General features: G+C 40.5%; 1 protein-coding gene across 1 annotated transcript in view; it reads right to left on the reverse strand.

The window, feature by feature from the left end:
* dnah9l (dynein, axonemal, heavy polypeptide 9 like) overlaps positions 1–13,256 on the reverse strand; it is a 563,466-nt gene that overhangs the window by 387,121 nt on the left and 163,089 nt on the right. Inside the window, exons 30-32 of the mRNA XM_068036275.1 lie at positions 11,966–12,118; positions 10,329–10,562; positions 9,419–9,550 (exon numbers count right to left, since the gene is read on the reverse strand). Of these exons, the coding sequence (XP_067892376.1) occupies positions 9,419–9,550; positions 10,329–10,562; positions 11,966–12,118 (519 nt within the window). The remainder of the gene's footprint in view (positions 1–9,418; positions 9,551–10,328; positions 10,563–11,965; positions 12,119–13,256) is intronic.

Genomic DNA, 13,256 nt, shown 5'->3' on the forward strand with positions numbered 1-13,256 from the left:
AAGATTAACATTGAAAAATTATGAATAACATATCTGAACAAAGTGTTTTCCTCTCAATTTCTTAAATACAATGGATATCCCTTTTTATATTTTTCCTCATACTTTCTCAGACACATTACGGTTTTGAGTGAAAGTAAATTGATTTTATCTGTAAAGCAAATAATCTCTAATTAAAATCTCTATCTTCTGAAAGTCTTTTATTTGAGAAATGAACAACAGCATGCCCCTTTCATCAGAATCTAATTGGCAACTGCTGAACTGATGTTTTTACACTGACACTGGTTTTTCCTTTAATCTTTTTAGACTTACTGTCCTGAAGATGCTAACTTTTGAAGTCATAAAGCTCCACAAATAACTTCGTTATTTTGGATACTTCGTGCATGTGGAAATTCATTATCTGCAACACTGGACAGTGAGTGTCAATAGACTATTCAGCTATCAAGGCATCACAGTTGATCCCAATCCTGTCCTCAACAGACATCATGGGCTGAATTTTTAGGTCCAGCTGGTGACACGAATAGAGGCCGGTGGGGGATGAAAATACCGACGCTGGCTGGCGTGCTGCTTTCCCATCACCGTTCCCGGTGCAGGCAAGTTTCACAGGATGGGCGGGGGGGTGGTGGCCCTGAGAACCTGCCTGATTCAGCATTAACAGTAATTAAGCTTGTTAAACAGCTCATTATGAGCTCATTGAGGGCCAGGTTCAGATTTTGGTGGGGGCGTACAGGCTGCATACTGGGTCTAGGGCAGACCATGTGCAGAGAGGTAGATACACAGGGGGGAGCCAATCATGGCCGGCCCAGAGAATGAGCTGGGGTATGAAAGGCAGGACGTTGCCATTGGCACACAGGTGCCATCGGGTCAGCGCAGGTAGTGGGGAGGCTGGTTGTTGTGTTATTGGCTCTTAACATAGACGTTCCAAACAGGACTAGACAGGCTAGATGCAGGGAGGATGTTCCCAATGGCTGGGGAGTCCAGAACCAGGGGTCATAGTCTCAGGATACATGGTATGCCATTTAGAACCGAGATGAGGAGAAATTTCTTCACTCAGAGGATGGTGAACCTTTGGAATTCTCTACCATAGAAGGCAGTGGAGGTCAAGTCATTAAATATATTCAAGAAGGAGATGGATATATTTCTTAATGCCAAAGGGATCAAGGGATATGGGGGAAAAGCGGGAACAGGGTACTGAACTAGACAATCAGCCGTGATCTTTTTCGAATGGTGGAGCAGGCCCGAAGGGCCGAATGGCCTACTCCTGCTCCTATTTTCTATGTTACTATAACAATGATTGGTAAGCTAAATGAAGGGTTCTTTATTGAAGAATAACAGCATTCTAGGGGAGCTCTTCAATACACATGCTACCTCCTGACTACCTCATGCTCCAACTCCTGTATCACATGTTAACTTGCATCATTTCCTGTGATGATGTATACTAAACTATTTAAATATTCAGTAATATGTCAATCATATTAAAGCAAATAAAACAATATCACAACAGCCCCTTTCCTTAAATAGAAAAAGCATATAAGTTATAAGCTATGTACATAATGAAATAGGATAACAGGTGAACAGTTTTTACCCGTGTATGGACTCTCACATTAATTATTCAAGTGTCTCTGAAACATACAGGTGCTCTGCTGACTTGACCTGATTTGGTAACGGTGAAACTTTGCTGAGATCTGGTATTGTCAATTCTTTTCTCCTGACTCGTAGGTTTAGACTGACAATTATCTTGTATTTGAGTGTCGTATGTGTCATCTTCCTCAACTCCACTCTCAGAACTTAAATGTGAATGTGTTCTTGATGCTACAGGAGTGTTAGGTGTGATGCTGTTGGATAACTCTGTCAGCTAACATTTATTCCTCCTGAATGTTGCTCCATTTGGGGTGGTTACCTTGTACGAATGTGGCTCATTACAGATCTTTGACACTTACGCAGGTGGATCACTCTGACCTTCTGTCCTACATGCAGAGGAGGCAAATCATGCCTGCATGTTTGTCGTATGTGATTTTCATTTTCTCTTGTCTTACCAATAATTTGTCTTGGACTGACGACAACCTGATCAAATGATGACTCAGAAGAGTTGCCCTGCCTTGCCTTCCAAAAATGATCTTTGCTGGGGATGGTAATGCCTTATCTAGTGATGTTGCTCGTAGGTGCAGCATTGCTATTTGGATGTCTTGATTGGTTTCCTTACATTTCAAAATTAGTGACTTTACCATCCGCACCATCCTTTATGCTAGTCCACTTGACCCTGGATAGTGTGGAGATGACGTAATGTGATTTACAGCCCAATTGGCACACATTTCTCGAAATGGCATACCAGTGTACTGTAGACCGTTATCCTACATTATCTCCTCCGGGGAACCAAAAAGACTGAAAACTGCACTTGACGTATCCCTCTATTGGCGAATGATAGGAAGTTTGGAGAAGTAGTCAGTAATATGTAAGAAGTCATCACCTCTGACAGTAAATAAATCTGTAGCTATTCTTGACCATGGATGTGATGGAACATCATGAGGATGAAGTGGCACTTTATGTTGACTCAGCTGATGCTTCTGGCATGCATCGCACATCCTCACAGCTAATTTTATGTTGTTATTAATCCCTGGTCAATAAACTGTCTCACAAGTCATCTTGATCTTTCAATGCCCATGTTACCTTGATGTAATTGGGTAAGGATATCTTGACAAAGCGCTTTTGGTGTCAATATTTGTCTGCCCTTGAAACTGACTCCACTTGATATCCCTAATTCATCATGATATGGCCAAAAGGTTCTGAGGTTTTTTGGAACCTATTGCATTGTACCTGGCCATCCACTGTTGATGAGCTGCCATAATGCCCTGAGGCCAGGATCTTTGGAAAACTCTCTTTGGAGCTCCTTGCATTTGTTCTGTCCAAATCCCATTAGGCCAATGTTGTACACATCTACTTCGTCTATTTGGACATGCAACTGTACATCTTCTGTCTTATTGAGGTTGGTTAGCCCACTTAATGTGTCAGACATAACCATGAGGTTTCCAGGTTTGTATCGTAACTCGCAATCATACCGCTGTACTTTGAGTAGCAGTCGTTGGAGTTGACTGGCGCCAAATCATTGCTAATGACTTGTGATCAGTCTCGACAACAAAATGTTTGCCAAATGGGTACATATGGAATCTGGTGATACCAAACACTGATTGCCAGTGTTTCTCGTTTTTTGTTCCAATAGTTCACCTGACGGAGTGACAAATTTTTAGAACCGAATGCAACTGGTCTACCTTCCAGTAACAGATATGGTCTGCAGCAACTACCTTGAGCATGGTTTTTTGCCTTGGGTCGTAGTACTGCAAACATACTTCAGCAGAAAGTGACTGTTTTACAGAATCGAATGTGAGCTGATGATCTTCATGCTACAAGAATGGCGTATCTTTCTTGAGACGTCAGGCAGTGATGATGCTTTCTCAGAGAAATTCCAGATATATGGTGCTACGAAGTTAATCAGGCCCCAAAATCTCTGTAAATCTTCTTTGTCTTGAGGAGTAGGCATTGATTGTACATCCTCAACTTTACTGGGATCTAGATTGAACCGCAGAAATTAATATGGTTCACATTGATAGCACATTTTTTGCTATTAAACACAAGACCTTCTCTTCTAGCCGTCTCCATTAGAATGTGAAAATTCTTGTCATGCTATTCCTTGGTAATTCTTATGATCACTATGTCATCTGCAATGTAAACACAGCCAGGAATACTCTCAGTAATGTGATCTATATGTTGAACAGGTCCTGACTCACTGATAGATTGAATGGTAACCATAGAAAACAATACCTCCCAAATGATGTTCAGAAGGTTGTTAGTTCATGTGACTCCTCGGAAAGGTGCACCTACCAATATCCATGCTTCGTATCGATCTTTGTGAAGAACTTGGCTCTAGCAAACCTTGGGTTGAGTTCCTCTACAATAGGCATCTTGTGAGGACACCTTTTCAGTGCTCAATTTAATCTTCTGGGATCCAAGCATACTTTAATGGTACCATCCTTCTTAACTACAGTGGTTATAGAACTACACCAATCAGTGTGTTACTGAACACGGCGAGTAATCCCTTGTCATTTCATCATGTCAAACCCGGCCTTTATCATGTCCGTTATGTGGACACTGCACTTTCGGGGTGGATCTATGGTGGGAACTACATCCTCTTTCAGATGAAGAATGGCATCTCCTATAAAACTGCCCATGGTGTCAAATCTATCTGGGTATTTCTGTTGCAGATCTTGAATAGACTCAATAGGGTCACACTTGCCTTAACTATCTAGCATTGGCACTTTACTGATCTCATGAATCGTCATGATCTGGAGTTCACTGTATGCTGGTAGTCAACAACATAGAAGATTTGTGGTGACCATGCAGAACTTCCATATCTGCACTTCCACAGCAATGCTCCCACCCAATAGATTGGTAAACCATTATATGCAGTGAGTCTAGCTCTTGTTGGCTGTAACATAGACTCCCATTGTGCTAGGTACCTGCAAGGCATGTGTTCTAAAGGGGCTCTGGGCAAGACTGTGTAGAAAATCTGGCAGCGAAGAAGCAGTCAGAAGCCACAGCATGGCACAGTTCATCAAGAAACAGATGACACCTGGTGACAAGCATAAAAAAAAAAGTTCAACAAGTACCATTTCAAGTGGTAAAATGTTGGCGTTTGCCCCACTATCTGTCTTCAGTCATAGCTGTGCTTGCCACTTTTGTTAGGATATATAATTTCAATTGTGGTGAAAGCTTCCAGTCGTGTGATTGCATTCCTCTGCCGTGTGACTGTCACTGTACGGAAAGTTTGTTCACTTTCTAGCTTGAGTTTGCCTCTTTCAGTGATTTCTTTGCTGTCCAGATCTCTGCCAGCCTCATGGACATGCCTGTGCTTGAAATGGTACTTGTTGAACTCTTTTTTTATTCTTGCCACCAGGTGGCATCTGTTTTTTGTTGAACTGTGTCTTGCTGTGGCTTCTGACTGCTTCTTCGCTGCCAGATTTTCTCCACAGTCTTGCCCAGTGCCCCTTTAGACCACAAGCTTTGTAGGTATCTCTGAATATAGGATAGTTATACAGCTGATGCATTAGACTGTGCTTGCTGCATGCCTTACCCTGTCGAGGTGCCTTGGCTACCTCACCTATGGTTGTTGCTGCTCCAAGTGCTTGCATATATTGTCTGCTCACCTCTATGGCTTCGTATTTTCTGCCATCTTTAAGTAGACTGTCAATGTCATATCCTTTTTTCTTATCAAGCAGATCCTTTTGGAATCCCTCTATTGAAATCGATACAATTACCAGCTCCATTATTCTCTCAGAAAGCTCCGCGTCTGACAAATTGCAATCTTTGCTTTTTCTTGCCATCTACTGACTAAGTGGTCAATAGTTTCTTTGGCCATCAGTTCAAGTTTATAGATTCTGAAGCTGATCTTGATTTTTAATTGATCTTCCAGCATTGTCCAGAATTTAGATGAGTATTTCAAGTTTGTTACTGACCGTCCAGAAGTGTTGATGTGATAGAGACCTTCATTGCCAATTGCGTGTTTTATTTTTATTGCTTGTTTGTCAGGTTCTGCAACTGCAAGGTCAAAAAAGCATAACTCCATACACTGTTGAAATAGTTGGAATTCATGAAAGACGTCCAGAACCTTCCAATTCATAGCTGGATATTTCGATGTCATGGCATCAAAATTTCTTGCTTCACAAGAATTCTTTTTGCCAGGGCTTCCCCCTTAAACTACTTTTACCTTAATGATTTTTCTTCGAGAAAAACAGTGCAGATCAACTGTGCCTGTAGCACTGGACCTCTGCCACAACCTGAGCTCTGTGGCTTTACTGATCTCGTGAATCATCATGATCAGGAGTTCCCTGCAAGCTAGTATGTCTGATTTCAGCCTCTGCATGGGGAGATTCCACCCACAGAGCTCTTTTCAGCGGGAATCTCACGATGCTTAATGGCAGTGCAGTCTCGCAGTCCCGATCTGATCGACTTTTTTTTGCCCAATTCCACCAGAAAGCTGCCTTTCTGGTCAACTACCATTCCAATAAAATTTCACTTTCGATTACTCAATCTCTCGGAGTACTGATTCCTGAGGGTGATTTTCAAATCTGGTCCTAAATCGCGCTGCTGCTGCTTCTTCCAGATGTTTTCAGCATTGTCCCAGGCTTTTATGGCTTCTCCTTGTTGTCCATGATGTTGCACTTGTGATTGCTGTCACTATGTTGGACACCACTGCTAACACATTGTGCTCATCCCACTGCTGCCACCATATCTTAACACAAACATACCGCATGCTATAACAATGATTGATAAACTAAACAAAGCGTTCTTTATTGAAGAATAACAGGATTCTAGGAGCATTCATCAATACACGTGCTACCTGCTGACTAACACTGCTCCAACTACTGTATTACATATTAACTTGCATCACTTCCAGTGATGATGTATACTAAACTATTTACATATTCAGTAGTATGTTAATTGGCATTAAAGTAATATCACAACAGTGGTCACTAAGTGCTCAGGCAGCACAGGGGCCGTCACCCTGCTAGCATTATGGGGGCATAGGAAGAGGGAGAAAGGTTTCCAAACATATTTGGGAGGCCGCCTGAGTGCAACTGAGGGAGAAAGGCAACAGCTGGCAATGGGAGCATGACTCTCAGATTTCTTATCCAGTGGAGATGTGGAGCAACATCCTTCGCAGGAAGGGCACAGCCTCAGGCATCAGGAGGGCTGAAGAGAGGGACGAGAGGTAGGAAGGCCACAGAGGCCATACCCTCAGCATAGGATCAACCAATTATGATGAAGCTACCTTGAGTTAACTAAGAACCCAGTCCCGCAGGAGTCTGTGATTCTCCAGGCAGATGGTCAGAGAGATTTGTGCCCTCATCACTGAAGACCTCACACCTTGCAACACTGCTTTTTGCAAGAGCTGGACAGTACATTGAATTCCAGACAGGTGGAGCCTCATGGGCCCAAAGGGCAATGGGTTTCACCCCATCACTGGATTTCCCAGGTGCAGGGCATCATTGACTGCACCCATGTGGTCATCAAGATACTGACTGGTGCCCAGTGAGATTCATTATTAGGAAGGACTACCACTCCCTCAATATTCAGCCGGTCTGCGACCACAAAAAGAGCTTCCTGGCAGGCTCGCTTTCCTGGCAGCTGCCATGACTCTGCTGGCAGTCCAGGCTGCCTCAGAATCTCACTCCAACCCCCAAAATGTGTGAGTCCCTATCAAGCTAACTGTGTAGATTGCAGTCTGATTGGGGCTGGTGCATAGCTGATTAGGGTATACTGTGCTCCCTAATGCATGAACAGGCTACAACACTTTAGTTGAGTTTACTAGCTATGGACATGGGAAGAATTAAATTGTATAGTTTAAAAAATCAAATGCATTTTAAATCCTTTGAATAATGGAAGTTGATACTTCTGGCATTTTTTTCTAGGAGTCACAGAAATATCAATCTCATACACTGAAACTTTCCAACAAAACTTCTGAAAGAGCCAACATTTTAAAATTGAAGAAATAATTTGCATTCATAAAGTTGTTTTCATGATTTCAGGATGTCCCTAAGCATTTCACAGCCAAAGTGTAGTCACTGTTGTCATGTAGGAAGATGTGGCAGTCAATTTGAGCATGGCAACAACAATGTAATAAATGGCCATATAATCTATTTTTTAGTGATGGTGGCAGAGAGGTAAATGTTGGCCAGGACCCAAAAAAAACTACCCTGCTCTTCTTCAAATATTTTTATATCCACCTAAGGGGGCAGACAGGTACCCTGCTTATCAACTCATCTGAAAGTGCAGCACTCCTTCAGTACTGGCATGGGATGTCAACCTAGATTATGTGCTGACATCTCTGGAGTGGCGTCTAAAGCCACGACCTTCGGACTCAGGCAAAAATGGTACCACTGAGCCACGGCTGACATGCAATTTCAAAATACCCATAGCAAACAGATCATGGTACAAAAGCCTTATTTGTCACCTCAAGAAACAAAGTTTAAATTTATCTATTCAGTGGCATTCAATATTTGACCATAAAACTGTTGGTAATGTTACATTTTATGGCCATTTTATAGTGTTTATGAAATGGTATAATAAAAAAAAGCAAAGATTACAATGGTAGCAGTGCAGAGGCAACAGAGTGCATAATTCATGACTGACCTAAGGAGGTAAGCAATTTTTCTTCCATAGTTTTATCATTTTAATTTTATGCATTTTCAAATCATCTTTAATCCCAGCAAAATTCAACAGTGCTTAATACAAAAGCTGAATACATCTCTTCCACATTCCACACAGGCACATGGGATGAAGCTGTCAATTTAGGAATTTGGAAAAAGAAATTGACTGCCATACGACTCAATATGAGCCATTGGACAATTTGGGAGGTTAAAATTAGTATGTCATATAACAAATACCATCTCCTCACATGGGTAAAATCTAATTAAAAAAGATCTTGCAAAAAGAAGATAACAAAGTACAGAAATAGAATACAGAATGCAAAACAGCAATTTTATTTGCATTTCAGCCCCTCTGGCCATCTAGCCAAACCTTTTATGTTTCTTCCAAAAAGTCATTATTTTCTGCAGTGATTGCTTGCAGGAAAAATATATTTTCAAAATAACACAACAGTCTCAAATGTTTTAAGGATTCTGCCCTAAACTTTTGTATACTATGCTCTCTGCCTGACTACAACAGTGAATGGATCTGGCTTTTGAAAACAAGGTATGGAATAGCATTGACCTGGCAAAAATATCTTATAACTAGCTATATGGTAGGAATAATGTATAAATTAAAAGAAACAGAAAAATAGTTTTCTTACAGCTCCATATAATTCATACATATTCGACACCAAACATCTTAATCTACCATCTGTTATCCTGCACATGACAGAATTATTAATGGATTGAATGCAATTAAAATGGGCTTCATTTATTCAGCAGCAGAACAGATTTCTCTTCAAGATCATTTTAAAACACTAGCATAAATACTGTGGTAGGAGAGATTGAAGATTGAAATATCTTTTTAAAAAGAGAAAATATCAAGAGTATTCAATATCTAAATGAGTAGTGATGTGCAATGTGTAGAACCAGTTCAGTTGTATGGCACTTGTGTAAGCTCTGACTGCAAAGACAAAAATAAAAAGGATATGTATTAAAACTGCATTCACTCTGAAAGCAATGTAAACAAAACTAAGGAATTTATACTTAATACTGCAAAGTCAATCTTGTACTTTAGCTAGTAAATGTAATTATGTAGCATATCAATGGAAAAGACCCAACTGACTGAATCAAAACATTGTCATTTCTTTCCAGAAGCAACTGAACAGCCCCTTTAGAAGGAAATTATGTTTATTTTATGCTTTTAAGAATGCATTAGGGTAATTGCTACAACAAATTACCTTCTGTGCTATGAGCTTTGCTACAACATCTCTGGCATGTACATCAATTGTACAGATTGTCATAATCTTCTGACGATCACCATGGGTGAGCTCCCCTAGTAGCATGTTTATAAGAGCATTTAGCTGAACAATCTGCAATAAAAATAATTATATTTGACTACTCAAAAAGATAGGGTACAGTACACTACATGTCATACATTGATTACTTATTCCAGGACATGCTATACTTGCAAGGCATCCCTGTTTATGTATTAACGAAAATACAGAAACTGTGCTTATTGAACAACTGAAGCAAAATTAATGGATAGTGGGGGAGGCAAATTAGTTCAATCTTATACTTTACACATTATGAAGATTATTACCAGAACATTACAGAAGAATAAAAGATGGATGGGATTGTTTTACAGCCTGTAATACATTCTCAATAAACTTTCAAACCAAAAATAATGACTGCTTTTGTCAATCATTGGTCAGCCTTCCCTTTTTTGAGTTATGTACCTAGAGCTTGCAATAATGAGAGGAAACAATGATGCGAAATAGAGGCCCACTGTGTGACAATAATGTAATTAGTAAACCACTCCAATACATTTGCTGGAAATTTCTTCAGGACTCTCCCGATCAGCCGCAGGATCTTTGGTGGGTGATCAATGGAAATCCCAAATAGATTGCATAAATATGGTCACCGGTGAAGTTACAGTGATCAATTGGGAGAACCGCTGAGGAAATTCTCTGTTTTCGGTTTACCACGATTTTGCGATGCTATGCAATGTACAGGTAAAAGTACATAACTGGTAAAAGTAGAACTAAATCAGTATAGTCAAAGGTCTACAGTACTGTAGAATCAATATTACAATGCAACTGCTGGTCTTTACAGGTTTGATCAGGAAACTTCTGTTTAAAGGCAGCTCACTTGTTTTTTGTTGTAATCTTTTAAAGCAGTTTCAAAGCCTTCCTCAAGATGCTCAAAAGCAATTCCAACATCTGTGGTCCACCAAATCTGAGTGCCTGTCAAAGCCACTTGTGCTGGGTAATCAAACAACCACTGATCTCTCGGTTTCTCTTCATATGCTGCTACTGCTTCCATGATTTCTTGCTGCATTGTGGTTCGCATTGTCTCCTCAAGATTACGCAGCCAACATTCAGTCTAGTAATGAAGCAAGATTCAGCTTTGTTAGGAACGTAACTTTTAACTTTTCTATACAAAACCCTGGTTCGACCATACCTGCAGTACCCGTTCAGTTCTGGGCACCACACCTAAGGAAGGAAGTGCAGTGTAGATTTGCTAGAATGGTACCTAGACAGCAAAGTTAAATTACAAGGAGAGGTTGCACAAACCAAGGTTGTATTCCCTGGAGCTCAAAAGGTTAAGGGGTGATTTGATTGAAGTTTATAAGATATTAAGGGGAACTGATGTGGTAAGACATAGAGAGACAATTTCTGTTGGTTGGGGAATCTAGGACTAAGGGGCACAGCCTAAAAATTAGAGTATGGCCTTTCAGGGAAGAAGTTTGGGGACACACAAAGAATGGTAGAAGTTTGGAAATCTCTCCTGCGAACAGCAGTTGATGCTGGGTCAATTGATAATTTTAAATCTGACATTGATAGATTTCTGTTAACCAAAGATATTAAGAGATTATGGGACAAAAGCAGATATATAGAGTTAGGTCACAGATCAGCCATGATCGCATTAAATAGCCGAACAGGTACGAGGGACTAAATGGCCTACTCTTGTACCTATGTTCCTACGTCTAGCATAACTTCCTGGCTTTTGCACTTGGCCTGAATTTAATGAACCTGCCACCGGTCCTGGCAGTGGGCTCAGAAATAGGTTTCATTCCTGACCGTCATGTGGGTGGATACCCCACCACGATCAAGCGGCGGGTGGCTATTATGCATAGTGGAGACATGGGGCCCCCCAACCCCCCAAACATGTGGTAGGGGCGGTACGCAAGTTGCCAATTGCGGCATTAGATGACTCCAGTGCAGGTTTTTTTTATTCATTCGCGGGATGTGGACATTGCTGGCTAGGTCAGCATTTGAAATCTGCTGTCCTGACCTGGTCTGGACTACATCTGACTCGAGATCCACAGCAATGTGGTTGACTCTTAACTGACCTCTGAAATAGCCCAGCAAGCCACTCAGTTGTCAAGGGCAATTAGGGTTGGGCAACAAATGTTGGTCTTGCCAGTGACACCCACATTCCATGAAAGAATTTTTTAAAAAACAATAGAAATGCTGTCAGGTGGTAATCAAACTAATTTAGATGCAAGATTTAAAAAAATTCTCCATTTGACCATGACTTCCTTTGTAGAGGAAGTAAAACTGATATTTGATTATTTAATGAAAGATTTTCAAGACAGCACATTTAATCAATTCGTTGTTTTACAGATTATTTTATGAATTTTTCCATACACTTTATTTTCTGCAATATATGCAAAAACAAAGAATCCATCAAGGAGATGGATTAATGTCTAATGTCAAACTAGATTACAACATTCAGGTTTTCAAATATATTGCATTAGAATGCAAACAAACAAAACAACCTACCTGTCCTTCACAGAAACAGGGTGCTGAAAGCTGTACACATTCTCCTTCTCTGCTGTACATTCCCACTGCTTTACAGGTATCACCATTCTCGTCATTATTTTCAAATTTTAAATCAGCTAAATTATCAAATAGCTTAAGCAAATGCCTCGTCACCTGTTCAGAGATTATAAATACATATTAAAAGTAAACCAAGTTCATCCTTTAAAGTTTATTTTCTCCTCTGCTTAGACCTTCATACAACTTGCATTTATATAGCAGCGTTAATATAATAAAATGTCCCAAGGTGATTCACAGAGGCATTATAAAGCAAAATGTGACACTGAACCACATAAGGGAATATTAGGGCAGATGACCAAAAGAATGGTCAAAGAAGTAGGTTTTCAGCGTTAAACTCCAGAAAATTTGTTCTGGAAGGATATTTCTGGAGCCTACCTTAACTCAGTTTCACATTTATTGTGCAGAGGAAAAGGATTACAAACATATTGTTCCTCACTCAAACCCTCCACCGTCTCAGTGAGTGTCTACTTATAAGTGCTCAACTAAGACCCCAATCAACAACCTTCAACTGCATATAATCAAACCATTGATACACAATTAACAGATTAACATTAAGGAGTGTCTTAAAGGAGGAAAGTGAGGTAGCGAGGCTTAGGGAAGAAATTTCAGAGCTCTGAGCTGAAGGCGCAGCCACCAATGGCGGAGCAATTAAAACTGAGGATGCTCAAGAGGCCAGAATTAGATGAGCACAGTTTTCTTGGAGGTTTGTAAGGCTGGAAGAGATTACAGAGATGGGGAGAGGCGAGGCCATGGAATAATTTGAAAGCAAGAATGAGAGTTTTAAAATCAGGGCATTGCTTAATGTAGGTGTAGTGGAGGTCAACGAACACAGGGATGAATGGGATTTGGTCCGAGTTAGGACACAGGCAACACAAGTTTGGATCATCTCAAGTGTAAGGAATATACAAGGGTGATTTATATATTTTTAAATCTAGGAAGCATATTCAATAGTACAAAGTATATTCATGCTTTACACAATATTGACAAATCACACTTCACTAAAGTGCTGACAAATATTCATTTGACAGGATTTAATCTAAGGTAAATAAAGGGTAAAGAGGAGCACCCCGATGATCCATTCAGACCAGGAAGCTTCCAGATTTGATCTCCAGTCTATGATGAGTTAAGGACGGCAGTGGGCCACTACAGTTTTCCACAGTACCCCTTGATTTAAGGAGGAGGAAAATCAGCCAGTGTCCTGCTCTTGATCACTATACAATGTGCCATATTGAAA

Source organism: Heterodontus francisci, chromosome 7, assembly GCF_036365525.1.
Source record: "Heterodontus francisci isolate sHetFra1 chromosome 7, sHetFra1.hap1, whole genome shotgun sequence".
Lineage (NCBI taxonomy): Eukaryota > Metazoa > Chordata > Chondrichthyes > Heterodontiformes > Heterodontidae > Heterodontus > Heterodontus francisci.